The 25598-nt window shown below is 36.8% G+C and overlaps 1 protein-coding gene across 1 annotated transcript in view; it reads left to right on the top strand.

The window, feature by feature from the left end:
• VPS50 (VPS50 subunit of EARP/GARPII complex) overlaps positions 1–22086 on the top strand; it is a 75677-nt gene extending 53591 nt beyond the window's left edge. The window contains exons 21-28 of the mRNA XM_082754555.1: positions 3125–3246; positions 6720–6800; positions 12838–12986; positions 14118–14214; positions 14370–14528; positions 16870–16991; positions 18637–18826; positions 21348–22086. Coding sequence (XP_082610681.1) covers positions 3125–3246; positions 6720–6800; positions 12838–12986; positions 14118–14214; positions 14370–14528; positions 16870–16991; positions 18637–18826; positions 21348–21467 — 1040 coding nt within the window. The 3' untranslated portion in view covers positions 21468–22086. The remainder of the gene's footprint in view (positions 1–3124; positions 3247–6719; positions 6801–12837; positions 12987–14117; positions 14215–14369; positions 14529–16869; positions 16992–18636; positions 18827–21347) is intronic.
• Positions 22087–25598: the final 3512 nt, after the last annotated feature.

Here is a 25598-nt window from a genome sequence, read left to right on the forward strand (position 1 = left end):
GCTCCAGAAGATGGTACTTGCCCTGGATATCTTTACTATACTAGGATATGACATGCAGGCAGGTGTCTTCTGGAACTGCTTGACTTAGCCAGGAGTTGGACTCAGTGATCCATGTGGGTCCCTTCCAACTTGGGATATTCTGTGACTTCTGTGCAGGAGATGTAAGCAACCAATGTGGGGTAAGGGTCTTATTTTTCAGATCGTTTGACAAAGTGAATTGCATATGCAATACCCATGATCAGAAAGCCTGTACTCTCTTACTGTTTTGGTCCTTGAAAACAAGGCTGTAATTTCAGAGAGATTTTATTTGGTGGCAATAATGCAAGTACTTAAGCAGCTTTTGTCCATGCTACGTGTTGTCACTGACACTCCTGCCTCCTGTATCATCTTCCATCAGTATCACCTCTACTAGATGTAGATCAGCTTCCCCATGTTAGTTAAAGATAAATCATAAAGAAGACCAGGTTTATGGCAGGAAATCTGGGGTGAGATAAAGATGGGATTTTAAATTGCCCAAACAAGTAGAAGAACTTGTTGCCTCACTTTTTAGGAATATGCAGGTAGTAGTACTTGCTGAAAGAGTATGGCAATGCTCATAATCATTTTTGAACTATTCTTGAGTGCTCTTTCTGGAGGCTAGATGAATAAAACAAAGTGTGTCTTAGTATAATTAAATAGAATAAATGAGTTACTGTGTATAACTGATGTGGGAACTTTTCTAACTCTTTAATTTGAATTTCAAGTGAACGGTTCAATTTATTTTGTTTTTCATAACCAGGTAGTTATTTCTCTGTTTGTTTCCAGCATAAAGGAACCATTAGATTAATTTATGGAGTTATTTTTTTCCTATCAAACTCTTGCATGTTGACTTAAAACATAAAGGAAGAATGAACCTGTGTTAAATTTTTATGGAATATTTTGACCTAGGTTGTCTGTGCATCAACAGGAATATTTTATGAATACATTTTATTTACCTTTTGGGTTGTAGTGATCGTATTTAAATAGATTAGTCTGATAGAAAGTACTGTCTAGTTGCTTCCTTTAAGGACAGAAGAAGTGCTGGAAATACTTAAAAACAAAACAACAACAAAAAGAACTGGCAAATGTTCATCAGTTTTGGCCTTTATGAATTGTTTTTAGAAAGTGTAGTTACTTTGACTTGTTGAAACTTTTAAGTGGTATTTCTGGAAATTCATGGCACGTGTTTGGGATATTAGTGTTGTTTTTAAATGTTCTCGTACACCCTTTTCACCCAAACTGTGAACTTTAGTGCAACTAGGTAACAACGTATAGATGTTAAAATTTGGCATCCTCTGAGAGAGAGAAACTGGGAGGAAATGTTCTTGGCACACTTGTTGTGTCAAGATGCTAAGTGACATAGTAATAGAGAAATGTTCTTGGCCACAGAAGAGTTTTATAGGGACAGTGTTTGAGCAGTGTATAGCCCTTTGGAAAAGCGCACGACACTGCCTGAGAGACTACCTTGAACATTTATGCCAGTTACACAGATATTTGGAAATCTTAACTGTCCAGAATGTGACGCATCACCCTTATATTGTGTATAGGTTGCAGGCAAGTTTGAAAAATGTGTTTAGCACAAAGTGGAAAAAATCACTCTGTGGCAATATGGAATATTCCGATAACACACATGAAGGTGGCAGCTGCTTTGATAGGGTGTCATCCTTTCCAAACATCCATAAATTTCCACACAGAACTGTGCTGGAATTGTCTTCCAACACGGAAAAACAAATGTAGCTAAGTGGAACTTTTTAGGTCTGCTTTTCAGCTTGTTCATAATACCGTAGGTCAAAGCATTGATAATTAAGCGCAGAATTAACAAGTGGGGTAACCTGCCAAATATTAAATATTGCAACCCTTGTCAGATCTCCAAAAATAACAAAATATATTCTTGTGTGTGTTAGCAAACTGGGACGCAGATGTTCAAGCAGGGAGTTTAAGCTAGATAGAAACGTGGGAAGTAGCAATATTGGGTTTTTGCTTGATTCTTACCATACTGCTGTGTCATGTATTTATCAAATGAATGTCATCTTTAATGAGCACAAGTAATTGCTTAAACGATTCAAGTTACTCCCTCTGATACTAACAGCTGATTTTGTTTCTCTGTATAAAACCATATTTTCTATATTGATTAGTAAGTTACTTTGCTGGGCACAGTGTTAACTTTGATTAAACAGTGTTGCAGACTACAGGAAAAAGAAATGATTCTGGCACCTTCATACAGTTTTTTTCCAACCTGTCACGTCAAAACATGTCTGGAATATGAAATTTTGTTAAATGATGTGCTATATCCTACATGCTGGGTGAACTGCATTTACTTTTTGGTTCAAAAGTTGTTGTGTGTTACTATAATAACCCAAAGCTGACTATACTCTATGCTTTTAAAATGTTAATAAGGCAAGTAGTATGTCATTTCTGAGCTAGCTAACTGGCAGTCCAGGGTCTCTGCAAAATCAGGGGTTTTCATTAAGTACACTTAGGACCCTTTGAAAAGAGACATGCCTGTGCTAGAAAACAAAATACCTATAGGCCCTGTGAATTAAACCTTTAGCAAAAAATCCCTTCTTGAGTCCAAATCCTGTGATCTGTTTGATTCACCTAACGTATAGATGAAGGTCCTGAGATTATTTTTTTTTCCAGTTATTATTTTCAGAAGTTAATGTTTGAAAATTATCCATATGCGCATATGTAAACACACACTAATGCGTAAAGTCTCCAGTGGCTCTGTATATCACTTACAGATTACTTAAAGTGATTATTATTTTTTGGCTAAATGAAGCTGAAACTTGTGAAGGAACCAGAAGGTTGTCTTTTATTTTATTTTATTTTTTTAATTTGGTACCAGAAGGCCAAGAATTGTTCGTGACATTTTGATACGGTTTAACATCCACACTTAGAGAAGTCTTGAGTTGTTTATGGTGTCTTAGCCATAATATGTAGCTTTATTTTTAAACCTGCTAATCTCTAAAATATTGCTAAGTTGCTCTTAATCAATAGTCAAAGCTAAATAATAAACTTTGTAAATTTTCTTTGAGTTTGTCAAGCTCACCACTATCTTTGTAGCACTCATGCTGAGAAAACTGACCTTCTGTATTTAATTTTCAAGGTAAATATATGCAGATGATGAATATTCTCAAACCAATTGCGTTTGATGTGATCCACTTCATGTCTCAGCTCTTCGACTACTATCTGTATGCAGTCTATACGTTTTTTGGCCGAAATGACACGGTGGGTAGAAACATAATTTGTTTCACAGTATCGTTATATACATAGAATGAGAATACAGAGGAGATCTCTTTACTTAAGATGGTACCAAATATATGGTCTTCCAGAGAATTAGTGTTACCAGAATGGATCTGAATGCAGGAGTTAGAAAAGGCTGATTAAATCAGCAACAAGGGGAGTAAGTATAGGGAGCATCATTATTGCTGCGACATGAAGCCGATTGTGTTTTGAATACATTCTGTGGTCTTTTTTTCCAGCAGTATTTTGAATAGACAGCAAAGACAATGTGAAGTACCTGGAAGTAGTGGAAGAAAGTGGAGAGCAAAGGAGTAGGCTGCAATAGCACGTGGTGGCTTGGAGCCTAGAAAGGATAAAGCAATTTGATTTTCCTATATGTATTTCTTCAGCTTAGATAATAGCTCAAAGAGGAGAAAGTGTCCATGAAGGTTAAGTAGCAGCTCAGGTTTAAGAGGTTTGAAATTCAGTTTTTCAGGTATATTATTACTCTGTCAAGCTAATTGCATTAACAAAAACATTTTAGTGTTTTTTTTTTTTTTTTTTTGAGTGATCTTGTAGTTAAAATAAATGCTTGTTGGCAATATCTTTACGTAACGTGGATCAACTTTCAACAGGATGGTCTTAAAGCATTTATGAAAAGCTGCATGTAAAAACAATTTTCTCCTCTCTTGGCCCCTAAATTACTTCACAAGCAATAATGTAATAGGGTTCCAAATTCATCATCATCTTTTGGCAAATTGCATTGGATTTTCAGACTCTCAGCATATGGTTCTAAATGTTTTTGAGCTGTTCTCTTTGGCAGAACAAATATATTTGCAATTTGTTTGTGTTTAGAAGATGGGTGTGTGTTTTTTTGTTTTGTTTTTGTTAAGCTAATTGATTTCCATTGGCTTAATCAGCTGCTGTGGTATTTAGTGCTTATATATATTTGCACCTTCTGTTTGTTTTGTGTTTTTAAAGCCCATACCAAGTTCCTTACTTTCTACTTCTCTCAGAGAACAGCACAGTGCTAGGCAGGTAAACATTATAGCAGATGGGTGGTAAAATTGTGACGTCTTCGTAGTGTGCCTAGTTTTTGTTTTGACAGATGATTTTCTGTGGGAAACATAATGCTTACAAAGGGTCTATGAATGAGATAAACCCTCTTGTAATGCTGCTTAAATGTTCTCACTTCCCATTATGTTATAAACCCTTAAAAAGTAGAGATGGTTGATGGTATGTGATTTGGACCACTGTCAGTGTTCCTGTTCTAATTTTTATTTATAAAACATGCATCGAATGGGTTTCTTGAAAGTATGCTAATATTATAACTTCATTAAGTGGTTGAAATACTGTGCTTATGTTATATATGTGAGTTAGTACAGGAGGAATGATCAATTGTACATAGTTTGTTGCCAGTTCAGTGGAAATCAGGGATTTAAAATACATATGTTGACTTCTATGTCCGGTCATGATGCTAGGTCATTGCTCTTTCCAGGACTCTTTAGAATGATTAGCCTGTGTAGTCAGTATTTGGCTTTCTTCACTGCCAAAAGTTGCACACCATTATAACCAAAATTACTATTTCAAAACTTTTTTAATTCCTGGAGTCCTCATTAAGGCTGTCTTTCCTACTTATCTCAAATTATGGAACAACCTAATTTGAAATTAAAATAAATTACATATATTTAATATATACTCATGAAAGTGTACAATACTGATGAACATGCCACAGCATAGTTTTCCTTAGCAAAATAAATTTAAGGTACTAATTTTTTTTTGACATTATTATAGTGTGTAAATCCAATGGCCATTCTTGTAGAAAACATTTAAACTTTTTTTTGTAAAGATAAAGTGTCACATTGAATTGGTGATGAGTGAAGTTATTCTATAAATTCTCTAATGCTAAGTGCACTAGGTCATTTGTGACATTTGAATATCTACCACTTTGCATATAGAAATAGCAAAAGAGAAGAGTTATACTGATGAGTGACATATTCTGCTTAAAGTCATGAAATTCTGGCCTGGAGGAGGAGATGCTGAACAATAATCTCTTTTTTCCCTATTATTTATTATTTTTTCCTTCTTTTCTTAAACATACGGATGTACAGCTTCAAGCTGTAACAGGTTGCCTGCTGAATCTGGAGCTCTGCAATGTTTTACGGAAACTTAAGATTTTTTTTTGCGTTCCTTATTATTATTCCTGTGTGTTTCACAGTAACATGAAATTGCCATTTTTAGCAATAAATATATTATTATAAAATAAGTACTTGAAAGTTACTGATAGCTGTTGAAAGTTAGTAATGGAAAGGTAGAGAGAAAGGAATAACGGCAGACTGTGTAGTCTGTATTCTGATGGTGCAGAAACAACTCCCTTAAAATGAAATTTAATGGCTGAAAATTGCAGGTACAATTTAAAAAATAAATATTTTATATATATATATATATACATATGTATATATATGTGTGTGTGTGTATATATATAATTTTCACTGAATATATGGGAAAATTAGGACAGATGGACTTAAGTCAGAAAGGTTAAATGTAGTAGATGGGGACCTAAATTATTCCTTTTTGTATGTAAAAGAGGGAAGAGGACTCAAACATTTCTTTCCCTGATTTAGTGCACTGAAAGGAAGTCTAATACAGTAAACTTCATTGCTCTAAATATTGTTCAGTAGATTGTTTTTTTTTGGGGTGTGAATCACATACCAGAACTGTATTCAAATACTTCCAGATTCTTGACTTAGATGTGTGTTGTGTAGTTGTCCCATTTCCACCACCTTTGGTTTGTTAGTTTGTTCTTGTTTCCTTGTAATGGCAAGTAGAAGGTAAGTAGCTACACTAATCACACATCAGATCAGCCCCTCAGCTGGTATAATTCGTTGCATTTACCAGGGAATCAGTGTGTTGATTTATCCCAGCTCAACACCTGCCCCATAATGCTGCTGAGCTGTGAACATGAAGATGGCACATTTGTCAGGTAGATCTTTAAAAACACTAGGTAATAATGACTGTTTTATAAAGATCAATGGTATAGCTCTACATGTGCAAGTTAGATATTCAGTAAGGGATTAGAAGAAATTTACAGTTTGAGAGAGAAGTCAAGGCCATTTGGCTTGTGTGTGGTGTGCATGCAAGTCTCAGCTGGGGCACAGTTGTGTGCCATTTCAGTCTGGTGTCCCAGAGGATGCAATCTAGAGTCCCGTGTTCGCTTAAAGTGTTACAGCAGTAAAGGATGTGTACTGATTGATTTGAATGGTAAGTTGTCATCTTCATGAAATGTACTCAGGTCATCCTTTACATCAATGCAGTGTTGAGTGCAGTGAACTCTGTTGATCATCTTTTCATTTTGTACAGTTATAGCTGCAGTTATGTACTAAAACTTTTGTGTAAATTGTATCCAGTGAACTTTTGTTGTAACCCTGTAAAGCTTAAACTAAGGACTGTTCCTTTCCAAACTTAAATATTTCTTCCAGTTTGAATCAACAGGATTGGGCCTCAGTAGCAGCAGATTACGCACGACACTGAACAGAATCCAAGAGAGCCTCATTGATCTGGTAAGTACCTACCTGGATTTTGTTAATGTTTAGTGAAATAGAGGGTTGTGTCAGAAATTCAGGAATTGTATTTCATCATGGCTTACTGATTTTCTTTTTTCTCTCTTCTCATATTCAATGTCTGTAATGAGAAAGACAGCTTCTTAGTATATCATGATGTAAGTTAAGCCCTTTGTTAAGTCATCTCTGAATATCAGGGAATTTTCTCTGTCATATTTTACAAACTAGGCTCTGTCAGTCACTTTGTTTTATTTGCAGAAATTGCAGAGTGAATATGATCCTTGTGTCACACTGGTAGTAGATTACTGTTCCTTCACATCTGTGATTACAAAGGGTAAGCAGGTAGATTTGGTAGATTCAACTGGGGAGCAGTGTTTATGAAGAAATATTGTTAAGAAGTACACAAAATTGGAATTGTATACTTTTTTTTTGACTTAAATATAAAACACTTGAAACATTATGAAGACATTTCTAAAGAGTATCATAGATATGTTGTACAGTAATTAATCCCATGTATGCTGGAGGAAGAATTTATTTTTCAAGGCAGAAGTGGGAGACAAATGATCTACTACAACTTTCACAGGGATTTGGTATTCAACAAAATCATACTCAGGTGCCTTTTCAATTCTTTGAAGCATTCAGAACAGTTGAATCCTAAACCATTCTTTCCAATAAACATTTTAAAGGGTTTTGGGGCCATTTCTTACAAAGTCAGTAGAGGGAGCATGAGAACTATTAACCCTAGGCCTCTATAATACAGAAAAAAAAAAACAACTAGTCATCTTGATATTCATCTCAGAATCAATGTATTCAGAAGAGAAAAGAAAAAATCTAGGAAGATCTTGCAGATTAATAAAGATTTTGGAAAAGTATAAAGTCCTGGAATTATTTTTTTTAATTTAATCTGTAGTCAGTATTCCTGACAGTGCTTTGCATTGTTTTGATTTTTTTTTCCAGTCCATATAATTTTTAAAAAATTATTTCTAGGAGTAAATTGGGAAAAATAACTGGATTTCTTTTTCTTCCTCAGTCATTTAACAGTGCTGTTACAGATAACGCTAGTGTCACTTGGAATAAATAGCTGTGGTCTAGGTAAGATTTAAAAGGAGGAAGAAATCTTAAGTAGCAACTGCTAACTTCAAGACATTCAATGAAGATTATTAATATCTTATGAACACATGCTGGTTTTATGCTGTCAGTAAGAATTTTTTACTTTTTGATTCATGAGGAAGGAAAAGTTTCCAGGGTATTTTTATTGTTATCATCATTAAGAATTTGTGAAAGTGAAGACTAAACTTTACTGTCATAAAATGGCTATTTCTTATGACTGTATGGATTGTTCTGTGCTCCTCTCAAAATTCCTGTCTCTTTTCTTAGCTTGTTGTAAATTGCTTTCTGAAAATATTTTGCATGTTTATGTTGTGGGATTCAGTCTCATGGCCTGTTAGGATTTTTTTTTGCATTGATTTCTATTCATAATAACTTTATTAAGGACTATCATTTCTCCTACATTTTGGTTCCCAGTGGCAGTGTTTTTCAATATTTTATTTTTATAAGGATGGTCCCAACAAGTGTTTGTTTTGATTCTGTTACTAATGCTTTGTCAGAACTTCATGTAGATCAGAATAGTTCCTCACATCTCTTAGTGTTTGTGAAGGTTGAGCTCTATTGTCTATGTCAAGACTCTTTATTAATTTTGACTGGATCATTCCTAGCTTGGACTTCATTTATTAAAAGAGATAGCAAGTGAATGAAGGTTTATTTATATTTGTTGACAAGAGAAAGAGGAAAAGTTGGGGAGTTTAGAGGCCATTTCTTTTAAATAAAATAAAATTGTCATGATAGGTTTCAGTATCCTTTTTGGGATTGAATTAATGCCGTCTAGTTTATATCAGATACCTTCATAGGATACTACTTCTATTATTGTGCGGCTGGATTTTAGTCCTGCTTTGTGAAAGAAAAAGCAAAATGGAAGGGAGGTTCCGCTTTTGGCAAGGTAAAGCCAAGCTGCCTTCTCTTTTGTGTCTTTGTAGAATCGTCATAAAATCATAAAATGGTTTAGATTGGAAGGGACCTTAAAGATCACTGACTTCCAACCCCCCTGCACTGGGCAGGGCCACCTCCCACCAGACCAGGTTGCCCAAAGCCCCATCCAGCCTGGCCTTGAACACCTCCAGGGATGGTGCATCCACAGCTTCTCTGGGCAGACTGTGCCAGGGCCTCACCACCCTCTGAGTGAAGAATTTTCTCCTTCTATCTAATGTAAAACATACCCTCTTTCAATTTAATGCCATTATGCCTTGTCCTGTCACTCTTCTCCCTGACAAAGAGTCCCTCCCCAGCTTTCCTGTAGGCCCCTTTAGGTACTGGAAGGCCACCGTAAGGCCTCCCTGGAGCCTTCTTTTCTCCAGGCTGAACAACCCCAGCTCCCTCAGCCTGTCTTCATAGGAGAGGTGCTCCAGCTCTGATAATCCTCATGGCCTTCCTCTGGACTCCCTCTAACAGCTCCATGTCCTTCCTGTGCTGGGAGCCCCAGAGCTGAACACTGCGCTCCAGGTGGGGTCTCACAAGAGCAGAGCAAAAATCTCCTCCCTCTCCAGCCCTGATACAGTTGGCTTTCTGGGCTGTCAGCATACATTGCAAGCTCATGCTGAGCTGCTCACCAAACACCACCCCCAGCTCCTTCTCCTCAGGGCTGCTCTCAATCCATTTTCAACCCAGCCTGTATTTGTGCTTGGGATTGCCTTGGACCAGAACTTCAATATGAGGAGTATGGAGGTTGATTGGAGGCATTCTCTACAGCTTTTTATGGAGCTGCTCTGTTCAAAGTTTTTTACTTCCCTATTATTACAGCACAAGAAATGCGTATTCTTTTAATATATCCTGTAGTTACAGTATAGTCACCATACTTGTGAAGGAAGTACTATCCCAGTTTTCATTTGGACCACCGAGAAACAGTGAGACGGGTTTCTGACTCATGACTGAGCAAAAAGACTGCAGCTATTTAAAGTGTTTCTTCTCCTCTTCCCCGTGTCCCTTCTTATGCATCACATACCCCTGCTTCGGCTGGAGGGTCCTGTCCCCTGTAAGTACTCAGCTATAGTTGAATCACTCTTCCTCTGTTTCACAGTGCAATACCTCACAGTGAAACCAGTGTATACTGTATTCTATAAACTGCAGCAAGTCCACCTGTAGTTTAAATTCCTGTTTTAGACTGTGAACAGGAAAAAGATGGAATACAAACACATGTTCAGCTATGCTCCCTTTACCATGGGGCAATGATCTGACACCTCAGCTGGGATCCAGAATGTTCAATGTCCATACATGTATGCTGCTCCTGCACCGATACAACTAACATTACTGTAATCCTATGTTTTTCAGCAATAACAAACAAACAAAACCCCTCCTTCTCCACTCAAAACACTGCATTTCATTTAGAAGTGAATCTGTCCCTGCCCCCTGTATTTATGATACATGAATGTGTTTTTAATCTTGAATGTTTTGTGTAAGGTGGTCACAATGACAGTGATGGAAGGACCGGTGTATGATGCTCCAGTCTAACAATCTTAGATTTGGTTGCTTAGCTCTTTACAGGATTGAGCAAGCATGTTCTTTGGGTGTTGCTGAGATTCAAAGCATTGTAAATACACCACTGAGGAGTTTTTGTCCAGCTATTGCCTACGTTGATTTCTGCACTGCTAATATTGACAGTGCTTTAATTATGGTCTGAAACTTCTTATGCCAAATAAATGAAATAGGTTTAGTGAAAAACAAATAAAAAGGGCCTTTTGAGCAGAACTGTCTTTGTTTTGTTATAGTAAATAATGTTTAAGAGTACTGGGATCTCATTGACTGAGTAACAAATTCGGTGTGTCAAAGCAAAACCAAGTAGCTTCAAGGAAATACTTGCTGGCAAACTCAAAAGAATAAAAAAAAAATCAAGTTCTTTAAGTGTTTGTGTTAAAGCGGATTAGGGTGCAGTTTCATCTTCGGAGAGGTAAGAGGAAAAAAATTTGTTTGGGTACATTGTATTGAACTTCGCATGTATATCTCAACTCCATATTCAGCCCTTTCTGTAGCAAGTGTAAGACAGCTTCAGTACAGATACCTGCTACACAACAGCAGAGATGATCTGGATTCTTCAGAAACAGCAGTCTCTAGGTTGTTTCATTCATACCAGCAGGATGTATTAAAAGGGAAAGAAGAGCAATATATAATGGCAAGTTACTGCTTTCATTAGGCCAAATATATTGAAACAAGTGTCTGTTTCTGTGTAGCTTGTCTCCTCACTGTCAGTTCCCCAAGCAGGATGTGTAGAAAGATCTGCACCCATTCTGTCTTTGCGTTTGTCGTTTCTACCAGAAATGTGTTTTTGCAATAGTAATGATGCTTACTGACCATGTTAATTAATACACTGAGACCAGTACAACCTAAGTCAGTACGTGGCATCGATCAGTTCGTGATCTATGATGTGTTTTGGAAGGGAAATTGATGCCATATTTTATCTGTCTCTTAGCAACTTCTTTATCTTCACAAAAATATTTCTTCAGTCATGGTACTGCCATTACCTGTTTGTGAATATCCTCTGTATGCAAGATAGCTGCCTTAACTGGTGCTGTAGCTTCCAAAAGTGAGATACTTGGGGCAGATGAACAGAATACTCATAAGTATTTCATTGCAAACTAGCAATGACATTGGTTCTCTGCACCTCAAACCATTTTGGTTTTGTTGGACAATATTATTGTCCTAGTTGTCTTATGTTCTTAATGTAATTTTTGACTTGGTTTTCATCCAGTCTGTAGATACATTTTAGTGCTGCTTTTTCTATAGGAATTTTAAGTTCTGATTTTTCTGCTCATTCTGAATTGCTTAATTTCTCACAAACTCCTTATTCAACTCGACATAATTTCTTTTTCCTGCTCCACCTTTAATTGCTGCATTATAACCACAATAGCCCTGTCAGGTTTTTCTGCCAGAATAACCTACACATTGCTTTCCTCCTTTTCACCTGTTCATCTGTTGCATGCAGTGCCTTCTCTCTTGGCTTTTCAAGATCTGTAGCGTGTATTTTTCCTTGGAATACTTGGAATGAGTTAGGTAATGTCTTAGAATCATAGAACCAGGCTGATTTGTCATACCACCTGTTGGCCATAGAATGTTTATCCTGGGGACATGGAAGGCTCTTAGTTAAGAACCCAGTGCTGTATCATGCCAATCTTCATCATCTGATTTGTGTTTTGTATCATTTTTCTTTTGTAGCACTTCCCATATTTTGTAGACTGTGTGTAAGCGCTAAACATAGTATGACTAATAAATGTAAAGCCATAACTGCTTTCTTGTTTTCATGTCCTGATCTGATATTGGCAAATAGGTAAGCATAAGCACTTATACACTTGGTTAGACCACTGTAGTAGCTCTGGAAATTTGTTCCTTCTGTGATTCCTCTTCTATCTGTAACTGATATTTATACTTGTCAAATCTAGAGGTGTTTTTTCTGTTGCTGTGAATATTTCCATGCTCTTTACAACTGAGTTGTCTGCAGGATAAAAGTTCTGCTGGAATGGTAACTTAGTGTTGTTTAAAAAAACATCACATGTATTTTACCTAAGTTAGCCACAGATCACAGGAGTGGTTAAGCCCACACATGAATAATATTCCTTTGATTTGTCTCTTTGTTTGCTGTCATATTGAAGAAACTATATCCAGGGGTGAGAAGTTAATCCCTCTGTAGGCAGTTGGGCTAAAGCTTGTATGGGCATTAGTTTGTTCAATATTTTTTTTTTTTTTTTTTTACTTTTCCTGAGACAGATATTGATCTGCATGAAGTGATTTTTCACTTGTTTGAACACCATACTGTTGAAATAGAAAACATGGTTGTCACCTTGGATTCAGGCTTGATTTAAGTTAAATCATAAAATTAGAAACATTCCTTTATCAGATAAGAAGCCATCTGAAACTGCTCAGTTACTGCCATTCTTACTGTTTTCCAGTCAATTGTTGGTTTTTTTTTTTTCAGTTGTTTAATTCTTTGTTTTAGGAGGTCTCTGCTGATCCCGCAGGAACTCTCACAGCTGCTGAAGAGAGAAAGGAGAAGGTGCCAAGCCCACATCTCAGTCATCTAGTAGTTCTGACGTCTGGCAACTCGCTGTATGGTTTGGCAGAGAGAGTGGTAGCCACGGAATCCTTGTAGGTTATTTACTGTACACCGTGTTTTGTGGTCACTGGAAGCTAAGGATCGTTTAAGAGATTGTGATTACATGCCAAAACCTTCTTCAGAGGTCAAAAATTCCTACTTCTGAATGTGATTTTAATAACGAGCAATAGAGGTAATTGTTTAATTAAAGGTACCAGGACCCGATCGTTTGGTTTACCACCTGCAAGCACAAGCAATAAAATTTTACTGCAGCTGGTCCAGTAATTTGTGATATTACAGAGCCAAATCTTACAGGAAAAAATATAATTTTTAAGAGGCTAATGGGAGTATTTAATATGTATGTGCCATTTAAACCATAGCTATCAGTATTTGAGTACTTAATATGAGACTCAGAACTGTTTAGTTCATATTGGCTTGACTTTGTTTCTGATACTTTTGGCAACAGGTGGAAGTTTACCTGTGAAAAGAAGATTATAATGAGCGAGGAATGCAAAACTCTTACAAAATGTTCTTTATTTGGTCAGAATAGAAGTAAGAATCAGATTTTATTTTTTTTCCTCTCACAGAAGAGGACACTGTTAAAGATTAGTAATTTGTTTTTAAAATGTTTTTCCAAATGAGGTTATTTGTATTTTTTTTTAAATGTTCATTTATGCTTAGTTAAAAATGTACTTCTTCATTACATTACTATATATATAAAAATAATAATCCTACCCATGCTGAAGAATTTGATCTCATTTTCTGTCTTTTAAAAGTTCACTAGTAAGTATGTAACTTGGAATGTTATTTTGAAATTCTGAAATGGATTTTTTAATGTAGACTGCCCTGCCATATGAAAATCACGGGACACTTGTCCACTGACTTTACTAGGCTTTGGATCAGACTTTAGCGGTCCATCCTGAGTAAAACAGAAATCTGAATTGTTGCTATTCAAGCCTTAGTGTTTTTATTGAAGCATTTTCTTGATCGCAATCACATTTTAAAATTGCCAGAACTGAGTATACACATTGACATGTTAGCGTAAAAATGGTACAGTTCTTATCAGGAATACATTTTCCAAGGTTACATATCATTTCCAAATATCTTAACTGTGGTGGAACAGAAGTGTAGAGGCATTCCAAATGTTGCATTTAGTTCATGGTGAATTTCATTTGTTTTCAAAGGGTATTTCTGGCTGAGCAGTTTGAGTTTCTTCAACCTCATCTTGATGCTGTGATGCCAGCTGCCAAGAAGCCTTTTCTTCAGCAGTTCTATTCTCAGGTCAGAATTGTATAATTCACAGGTGATATATTTTTTTTTAAACAGAAAGTTTGGAACTTGTACTGTGTGGTACCCATATTTGTGCACCATAGTTATAAGTTGCTCTTATTAGCCAGAAATTTACTGAATTGAATTTCCTTTTTATTCGATTTCAGACAGTGTCAACTGCCAGTGAACTACGCAAACCGGTTTATTGGATTGTTGCTGCTAAAGCCATTGATTATGAACAGATGCTGCTTCTCATGACTAATGTAAAATGGGATGTGAAGGAAATCATGTCACAACACAATGTATACGTAGATGCTCTTTTAAAGGTGAATACTTTCTGAGAAACAGTGTGCTAGACCTTATTTAAACGTTTAACTGCTGTAATACTTCACTAAAGCTATTAAAGCAGCATGACTAGAGCTATCCAGCATCCTGACAAATACTAAGTTGTTATAAGGGGGTCTGTCCAGAATTTTCATTATTCTTGTTACTAGCAGAATACATTAATGTTTGTTTTCAATGCTGATTTTTTGACTACGTTGTGGATGAAAGTAACCCCAAAAGGTTAATGAGTTTCATGTCTAAGTCCTGAATAGAAGGTAAATGCCTATTAAATGGAAGTAACATTGAGGAAAATAGGAAAATACAGTGGCCTGAGGAAGTGGTGTGTGTTTATTTGTTTTAACAAAGGCTGTTTGCAGTTCTGCATAATTATATCAGTTGTCTTTGAGCAGTATCACAGGTGCTATCAGACAGACCAGCGCTACTAATAATAGTATGCTATCTAATTGAAGTTGGTTTCTTTAAAAGTTAGCATTTTAAAAGGAAGCTAAATGAGAAGTTATTCAGCCAACTTCTCAATTGCATTCAGTAGAAGTGGTTATACAATTGCCGTATCTTATGGCATATGGAATGAATTCTTGTGACAGTCCTTTGTTAGATTTTTATTTATGCCTAAACTATATTTATAAAGGTCTTTAGAAGGAAGTTGTGGAATTACAGTAAATCTCACAGGGAAACTAGAAAAATTAATCTAAAGATCTGTGAGGTATATATCACAGAGAAAGTTAAGCATCTGTGTTGAATAACAGATTTGATTACACATTAGTACTTTACAGCTATTCTCTGCTTCAAAAAAAAAAAAAAAAAAGAGAATGCAGTGAATTTCTCTGAATCTTTGTGACTACCCCTTTTTATGCAGCTGTGGCTTTTTGAAATCAGTTTGTACTTACAGCATTTGGTCACTGCAGTAGAACTTTTCCCTTCTATGAGTGTGCAACTGCTGATGAATCTGCTTCAGGACAATCAGCTAATGCAATTAAAAACCTTTCTGAATTTCTGGCCTCTATGTTTTATAACTAATAATAATTTCTACAGAGGCTTTTAGATTACTACTTAGCAATTAGTGATTTGCTGTGTGACTCCAGGAGTGTCAGATGTAAACAGAATGGTTAATGTAATAGCCAACTGCTTTTAGCTGTGTGCGTGCATATGCAGAATTCCTTACTTAGTCATATAGTATGTGTGGAAGTGGATAAATTGGGAAAAGAGGATTGTTGAAGAATTTCATTGGTCCTGAGTGACAGGCATGTGCATCTTCACAAGAGTCATCTCTATGCCTGTTAAGGCATGGTATTGTGGTATTGTGCTTCCTCTTGCAACATTTCTCAGAAAGTTTACATTAAACACCAGTTACTTGGTCAGATACTAGCTTAAAATGGTTATTGAAATTCCCAACTGAGTGTCTATTTTCTTGTTCTCTTGCTGAATTCTTGATAGGAAAAGGATAAAAGCTAGATTCCAGCTGTGGAATGGAAGCATTTTGTTGAACAAGTATGGCCTTAATAGGCTGCAGTACAAACTGGTTTTGCTCGTTATGCATGCAGTTCAGTGTCAAGGTCTGCTTTGTTTTAAAGTTATTTGATTTTTTTTTTAAACGATAGAGGCATTAGTTCCTGGCAGCCAGCTTCTATTTCACTTTGTGTAAGTCACAAAAATCATTGTAGCAGTAATTAATTTCAGTTATGACTAGTTTGTCACTTATAGTAACAGCTCAAGTCCATTGATGTTTCAGGTGCCTGTTTCTGAACTGTTATCTAGCAACACAGTATCCGGCTAAACTGCTGGATTTGGTTTGTTTTCAGTGGGTGCTCTCGGTTCTTCCTAAAGAACCTGAAAGCTTTATAATGCAGTTTGAGGAATGAAAATGGTTACTATATTTCTGAGCTTCTCTCTGAATGCTGATGGGGCAGGTATTTAGAGGGATAAAGAGCTTATCACTGGATTTTATTCAGGGGCTTTCAGAAAGTTAAAGATGAGTTTAGAGAGTGAGGCAATGAAACAGCATTTGAAGGATTAGACACCTGGCTAATTTTTGGATGTCTCAGTTTTGCTGAGAACTACCTACACCTCTGTAGAACCAGAGTAGTGTTTTTTATTTTTTAAATAAAATTACTGAAGTCATGTTATGAATGATATACTAGAATGTGGTATGCTTTCTACTCTGCACAGGCTGTCTCTATAGTCTGTGCCTATTAAGCTTCTTTGCTTTGCTCTTACTTTTCAGTGTTTGTTTTATGTGCATATCTGTTTGTTTTTTTTCCTAAGCATGTATATAGCACAGTCTCTTTCATGCTGATGGAGTAATGACCTTTCATGTTTCATCAGGAATTTGAAGAATTTAACAGAAGGTTGAATGAAGTATCTAAGAGAGTCCGTATTCCACTGCCAGTCTCAAATATCCTTTGGGAGCACTGCATTCGCTTAGCTAATAGAACTCTTGTGGAAGGGTAAGTAGTTTGTGGAAGTCTTGGTCTTGGGTAAATATGTCTGTAGTGAGAATGCATATATTATGGTTTTAAAGGTCCTAGTTTTTGCAATGCACTGGTAAGCTGTTGAGTTTAAGGGGCTGAAGTATGATTGCAGCATCTCTGTGGTGATGCTGTTTGTCTTTGCTGGGAAGAAAGACAGTTGCAGGGAAGAAGGTTGTCAACCCTAGCAGTTACCTTAGGATAGCTGTGGAGCAGGAGCCTTACAGTTTCATCAGAAATGGAGAGGTGTCCTAGATGGCTTGGTAAATGTGGACTCAAACACCTTAGACAGGAACAGCTATGCTATGCTCATTCCTACCTTTCCATGAGTGTCCCAGTCTTTTCAGGGTCTTTATTGTAGCCTGAGTATTGTAGTCTTTTCATCTGCTGCATTTATTTTTGCGGTTTTGTCCACTTGCTACCTGTCTGTGCTGTCATCTGCATTGTTGAATATGTGCTGTCTCACTCTTTCAGCTTTTGTTTACATATATCTTTCTTGGTTATCTTTACCTTCCTACTTTACACTTCCTACTGCCTGTTTCACTTTTTTCCATCCCACTCTTCTGCTGTTTCCTCTAATTTAGGACCCCAACAGCATCCTTGTTCTCCAAGTGTTAGTTGTCTATTGTGAATCACCAGCTTCCACTGCTTATGTCAAGCCATCACATTTATATTCATGTCTATTTCCCTCCCTCTGCTTGCAGTCTCTGAGAGACCAATTTTATCTTCAGGGAGACTAAATCCAGCTCCATCAGACCTCCATGTAGCTTCCCAGTTTCGTCATAAGATGTCCTAAAAAACTATCCTTCCTTTTTGATAATTGTTTCCACTTTAACATCATGCCACAAATCAAAGTAAATGGGACAAAACACCTGTCTTCTCCCCAACTCCTTGCCTTTCAACTGGCTAACATCACTATTTCCTACCAACCAATGGGTTTGTTTCTCATCCATTCAAAAAGACTGTTTCCTTTGCTGCCTATCACCCCACTGGAATCCCTCCTAGTATTTCCCTGTCCTAAACTCATCTACTGTTCCTTCTTCTTTGAGCTCAGACCTATCACTAGTTTTCTGTCAGTTTGTTCTCATCAAACCATTAACTTCTCACAGAGATTAGCCAGTGCTGCCACCCTTTATCCTCTGGTTGTTGTCTGTGATTTTGGATGGCTTTGTACCTGTCTGATGCTTCCACAATTAGTTCAGCAAGCTCCTGTTGATCATTCTTAAAATTGCCATGGTACCTTTCACATTTCAGTGATCGTGATCACTTGACTAGAGCCACTGTCTAGTACACTGATCAATACTGATTTCATTTCCTTTATCCCACTTTTATTCTTAAGCTGCTCGATGTAGGATTTTTAGTGGCTTTAGCATGTGGTTTTTGTTTGTTTTAGTATTACTGCATATTGTGGGCTTCTGTTCTATGTGGGGGACTAAAACATATTATACTAATGCAAATAAAAACTGCATCAAAAATCTGAAGAAGCATTCTTGTGTGCTTTTAACTTAAAACCTTAATTATGTTCCTCCTCAAGGTTTGAAAGGCTAAGTTAAACAGCTCTGAGAAGTAAGATTCATTTCTATTTCCTTCTAATTGTTACTTTCCACCATGTTCCTCTTTTCAGTTATGCTAATGTAAAGAAATGCAGCAATGAAGGACGTGCCCTGATGCAACTGGACTTTCAACAGTTTTTAATGAAACTAGAAAAGTTAACAGACATTAGGCCCATTCCAGATAAAGAATTTGTGGAGACCTACATTAAAGCATACTACTTAACAGAAAATGACATGGAGCGCTGGATAAAGGAGCACAGGGTAGGAGTTAAATTTGTAATCTTTTACAACTCTAAATAACCAATTCCTCTGTGTGTTAAAAAATGAATATGCTCATATGCATGTGTATATTAATTTGTTATAATAATATTGTATGGGATGCAACATGGACATGTGTGTATATGTATACGTTTATTATCATATGAAGTTAATATGTATTTGCAAGAAGTACGAACAGAGACTTTGCAGGCTGTTCATTAATAATAATTATAATACTTTTGACCAAAAGGAAAATATAAATTTATTTGCTATTACTACCATTTACCATTATTAAGTCCATGTCTTTTCTCTATAGTTGATAGAGTTCATCCTGGGAAGATGTGCTATGAACTATATATATGAGCAGAAATCTACCCACTGTTCTGAGATGAGTTGAAACCCAAAGAAAAGTTTTGTCCACTCCTTAGGTAGCAACTCTGCTACAGCAAAAGAAGCATCTGGATCCCAGGCACCTGAAGCCTATATACACTGTGAACTCTGTTTCATAGCCCAAGCAATGACCCAAACTTTTTTCTAAATCAGCTGTGAGGTTAGAACAGCAACAAGAGAGAGGAAACACCTGCATTGGTGTATGCAGCTGTTAAGGAAAGCTATTTGGTAGTCTTCATTGTCAGGGAATTTACAGGCTGAAAATGGATTTTAGATCTGGCAAATCATGGCCAGTCAGTGCTCTGTGGAGCATCTGGGCAATCTATTAACAGTGGTTCACTAAAGACCAAGGCTGCACTGGATGATGGAGAGACTTGGTAGTTTGATGAATCCTACAGAATCACAGAATGTTAGGGATTGGAAGGGACCTTGAAAGATCATCTAGTCCAACACCCCAAATTACATATCTTTATTATTTTTTTTAAAGTGAGACTGTAAGATTTCTTCAATATGCCCATATCTGTTATTTTCAGACGTTATTTTCACTTATAAAGATAATTCTGCTGTAGGTAGTTGACCATTTACAATCTTAAGAGTTAACTGAAGTCATTTATCAATGTGTTCTTCAGACACCATCCCTATAAAAGTTGTTCCTTTATTCAAGTGAATCAACAAAGCGAAATCATCAGTGCATATGCATAATCCATTTTTGGTTTGAGCTCTGCAAAAGTGTACTGTATTTTAGTTGGAAGCCATCAGTGCCTCATAGCTAAAGCTAGTACAATGTGATTTGAAATAGCAAATTTTCATAAGATAATCAAAAATCTTTCCATAACTCCACCCTACAGTATTACAGTAAAGAAGCTTGCCAGCTGGGCCGTTCTGGTTTCTTGCTGTAGTTCATATACCAGGAAGCATTAAAACATGTATGAATGGGATGAGCATAAGTACACTAAATGCTGCTAAAAATGGGGCTACAAAAATGATCTGAAGTAGTAGTTAAGCCAAATTTCCTGTGATGAACCTCTAGCCTTCATTGAAGTTGAAAATTTTTGTATTCTGTTTTGAATATGCCAAAGTGCACAATTGGATCATTAAGAGTACAATTGGAAAATTAGGCCTTTAGGAGTGGATTGCTTCAACTAAGTTTTAAGGCACAGTGGATAAAATCATTGCATTTTCTTTCTTTGTTTAATAAAACTGAATCCAGATCAACATTGCTGTCTGAGATAAGTCTTCACTTGTGTTCTGAAAGCATTTAGCATTCTTTCATGGTAGCATAACCTAACCATACCAGGACTAATAGAGGGTAATGGTTGCATGCTGTTGGAGCTGGTCCACTGTTAAAGTGGAAAGTCTTTTAAAATGGAGCATTTAGAGATAATTTAGAGTATTTTGCAATTACTTTAGATCCAACTACAAATGGATGAAATAAATACTTTGGTAATATCATTTTTCTTGTTAAACCTGGAGCTATGAGAGAGACTGTGAGCTGTCATTTGGTGATCCATATGGAAAAACTCTTGTTTAAACTCACTGGTGAAAGCTACAGTTTGGATGGTGTTTAAGGGTAAAGGTAGTACTGGCAAATGTGGTGTTTTGACAGGTGTTAAGAATTTTTTTCTTAACATTTTTGCAATTTTTTCCTCCTTTATCATGTACTGAAATTAATGGTGTTTGAATACCCTTTGTACAGAAGTATTTAGAAGCTTATCAGAGATGAGAAATCAAAAAATCAAGTTTTGTCACAGCTTGTTAGAAAAATGGTTTGGTGTTTAAAAACATCTAATCTGCATATTTGTATTTCCGACCACACCTCCCAAAGAATGGAAAATATATTAAAAAGATGATTTTAATACATAAGTATTATTTTCTGTGAACTTAGTCCAACACTACTAAAATCGCAGGCATTTTCCATTATAATCTGCCATGTAGCAGAATACAGTTTTGTGCTTCTCTGTCTCAGCTATGAAAACTCTCCAAGCCTGACTTAACTACCATTTTAAGTCTCCCTTGTGTACCAACTGCTGCTATCAGCTGAAAAGTCCACAGCGTGTACGTCTGGTTTTTAGTTTTCTATCTTTATCCACTGTTTTTATTGTTTGCCATAACATAATCTGCTTTCATTTGCCAGGAATATTCCACTAAGCACTTGACAAATCTGGTGAATGTTTGTCTGGGATCCCACATCAACAAGAAGGCAAGACAGAAGCTGCTGGCTGCTATTGATGACATAGACAGGCCTAAAAGATAACTGGAGAGAGTTACTTCCCTTGTGACTTGTACCTTTTTCTGTTCATGTGAAGCATGCAGACAAATCTCTCATGGACTAATGACAACATTCTCTTAAAAAAGCATTGTGCATGACCTTTCTTACCAGCAATGGAGACTCTGAATTGGCATAATGTTCTAAAATACAACTTTTTTAACCTGTAGAATCCTTTTCTGTTGTATTCTTTTTTGTTACTTGCCCCTAGGAAAGGGCTTCTCTTTGTGTATCATTGGTAAGCTGTATATTTTGCAAAACTGTATACTGTAAGTAAAATCAAAATCAGAGAGAAACACATTGGCTTAATATATAGTTGATGCTCCTTTTTTAATAAAAGGGCTACTTGAAAATATGCTTTTTTTCCTCACTGCTTCCCTCCTGAGAATTTGTTCTTTATTATGGACCAGTGTAAAATGAAAGGAAATGTATGATATCTTTGAATGACATACTTTGCATGTGGGATAAGAGTACAGATCAATTAAACGTTCTCATGTTGAAGTCTCTCATCATCTTATGTATTTAAAAATGTTTATTTCAGAATTAATTTAGCCATATCAAAATGATTGGTTTCAGATTAATGGAAGGTAATAAATACTGTACACTAGTATGAGTTATTTGTGAGACTTTATTTGCCTAACTCAACAACACAAAATGTCACTTACAATAGAAATTAGTATTGTTCCTCTCGTGTCACTTCCCTTTTGTGCCCCTGCCAGTCTTTCCTGTTCCAAAAGCAATAATGCTAGAGAATAGGAATAATAATGTTGGTTTGTTTGTTTGTTTTTTGGCTGAAGTTTTGGATGGATTATCTTACTATTTTCTGCTCTGCTGTATACCTGACCTGTAGTGATCCTGAGCACATCAAAATTGTTTGGCTGAGTATTTGTCCTAGAAATCAATTTGCTAAAGCATCACTGACTACTGAGGTTTTCAGTTTTGCTTTCAGCAGAAGGACTTGCATTTTGTGTACACTTTTTACTTTCTTGCAATATTGCTTGTACACAAGATACCTGGAGACTGCTCAGATACTGTTGTGGCAGAACCAGAAAGACTCCTAAAGTAGTTTGAACTAACTAAAATTAAGACTTCTCTAATGTACTCAAGCTCTGTTCCATCTTTTTGTTTTTCAGTATACAGTGTTTTAGATTTATTTTATCACATGATAATTTTGTTTGTAATCCTCTCAGGCCTTTTTAAAAGAAATATGCTCGTAATGAGCTAACAGGTAAAATAATGTACGAAGGATACAATCCACTGATGTATACGACATGGTAAATCCTCAATTTGGGCTTCATACTTGCCGTTTTACTTTTTAATTCAGCTACAGGAATTGGCACTTACTTAAAGACAGCAGTACCTAATGGCAGAAAACTGTTTCGTGGAACTGTGATAATTGTCCTTTTCTATAGTTTAATTTCATCGTCAGAAGTGGTCTCAGCATTGTTGTGCAAGTTCCTGGAAGGCCCGTTTACAGCTTTAGCAGAACAGTAGAATTGCTATTTTAAATTCTGATTGTGTAGCATTCATCTCCCCTTTTCACCTGTATTTTAAAGGAAATAAGATCTAAAACAAAAGTTCGCTCCATTCTGTACACACCACACTGTAAGTCTGAGTTCTATCAAAAACTTGTTTAGCAGAGTGTCAATGTATGTGTTCAAGCTGAATCACTTCTACCTGCATTAAAAAGGTCATTCAAAAAAAAAAAAAAAAAAAGTGTAGTTCATTTTAAAAGCAGGGACTTTTGCGTCACTGTATCTGCCCTGAAGTCAGATCCTGAACAAGAGCTCTTGGAAGAAACAGAAATGTGTCAGAGACAATTAGTGTAAGATCTGTTTCAATATCCTTCTTGTGGCTGAAAAAAAGGAATTTAAATAACTTTACCATTGCTGTGTTGAACTGAGCACATGGTTAATTTGTTCTAAACTCTTTAGGTTGCTGTAATTTGATTGCTTACCAAAAGGCAGGAGTGCAAGCACTGAAAGGAGCATAGGGTCAAGGAAGGAGGTGGGCAATTGCATGAATCATAGTAAGGAGCTTTTGTGTGTGTGTGTATAGGGTAGCTGTAGGTTGGCTCATTTTGAAGCTCCCAAATAATAAAATGTGCAAGGTGTAGTATTAAACCTGTGAAGCAATTTTGATCTTCTTTTATATATGCCTCAGAAACCTCCACTTACCGCTTAGTATTGATGCTAAGGAAGAAGCTATATGTAGCTTAAATGGTGTACAGGTTGCCTAGTCCTGAGTGAGTAATAAATCCGAGTTTTGGCTGAACGTAGAATTATCAGTTTACTGTTTGGTAGCTTCTGTGCTCTGGTATGACAGTTCCTCACAAGCCATTCATTTTTGAGCATCTCTCTAATTCTTCATTCTCCAATGGAATGAAAAGCCTCTGTTCTTACTGCTTTTTATAACGGAGAATATGGTCTAAAACATTCTTTGTGTTTTGGAGAAGGGTTTTGGAATGCTTTAATAATAGAAGATGATTTCTTTCAGTCATCCCCCAGGAGGATGACCAGCACTGCAGGGGTGGATGATTCATCTGTCAGTCCTTTAGCCTAATGAAGAATTTAAATCCTGTCCCTCAATGAGTGCTCTGATACCCTCCAAGTTCAGCTGCAGCACAGATGACTAATTTTCAAGTCTTTGGTTAGGCAAAGCCGATGTCTGCTCTGATCCGCTTACAGCTGGCTTGCCAACAGTTGGCTTCTCTGTTGCAACTAACAGTTAGGATAGTCTCAGAAGAAACAGCAATTGGGACAAAAATAGGGCGGAACTGGGTGGTTGGTGTGACCTGGTGCAGGATGCCTTGCTACAGATTAGGTTTAATTACTCAAAGCAGAATGGCATTGACGGGAAAGACCAGCGTGGTCCAGCAGTGCTTCAGCTGAGGGGATAGGGTGAAGAGAACCCCGCTTCCACGTGTAAGGTACGGTGTCTGATGTGAACAGGGGCTTGAACCCTTCACCTTTCAGACAAGTAGCTACATTTCCAGATGTTGACTATTCTGGGCTCCCTTTTCCCCATGTGAGAGTCTTCCCATGTGTAGAGTCTTGCCTTGCTTAGCAAAGTCTAAACATGAGGTGTAGATTATAGCTTGTGAATGCTCTTCCTTCTTTCTTCCATTCTCCTTTAGGGGAGAAAAGGAAGAGCCATCTGTGGCTGTCTCAAAGCTGTCCGTGAAAGGTTGGCCTCCCCTTTCAGCTTTCACAGATGTGAATGGCCCAGGCAACTCTCATGGTACTGAAGATGCGATTTATTTAATGCAAAGCTCTGGATGTGGGTCGTCTTGCTGCCACTGAGTACACACAATTACGAAGACTTTCCTACAAAAGTGCTATTTTGGGGTCTTTCTGCTTGAGAACTTGCTCATGGTTAATGTTTGTGAAATTTCTGTATCACAAGCTGTGCTTTGGTAACATGAAATTTAAATAAAGCCAGTTAAAAAAAAAAAAAAAAAAAAAAAAAGTTGATAAATAGTGCTGTCTTCTACCAAAATCCTTGAAAGACTGAATGTCAGCAGGCACCTGCTATGTTATAAATGGTGCAAACATAGATGGAGAAAAAATGCAGATTTATTGTGTGTGGGTGATAGTATCTATTTTATTTATAACCACTGCTTGAAACAGCATCGTGTAAAAACTAAACACTGCACCAGACACCACGGTTATGGTGCAAGTAAGGAAATAACATAGCTTGCAAACTGCAAAGTTTCCGTGCTTGCTGGCTATTTAAGGAGATTTCTGGACGCCTTGTTTTTGCAGAGCCAGAGCTGTTTTTCATCACAGTGGGGACTCAGTTCTTAAGGATCTCCTCCTGCTCTTCCATGAGATCCCAGGGCGTGATGTGGGGCAGCACCTTTAAACTGCAGTAAAGGCCTGACAGATCTGTGTGGGGTTTTTCATTTGTTTTTTAATAGGCGTTAAAGAAATCATATGCTATATGATAAAGTGCATATTTGAGAACATAGGAAGGAGGTAAGTGACCTCTTTTTCCCTGTGGTGCATCCATTGCTCTTCTGGAGTATTCTGCCCTGCCAAAAAAATTAGATGTTTAAGCTAAATGAAAAACAGTGGATGTGAACTAAGTTTGAATCTGCTCGGTTGTGCTGTTAAATGA

Source organism: Aythya marila (assembly GCF_965140915.1).
Source record: "Aythya marila genome assembly, chromosome: 2".
NCBI classification, from domain to species: domain Eukaryota; kingdom Metazoa; phylum Chordata; class Aves; order Anseriformes; family Anatidae; genus Aythya; species Aythya marila.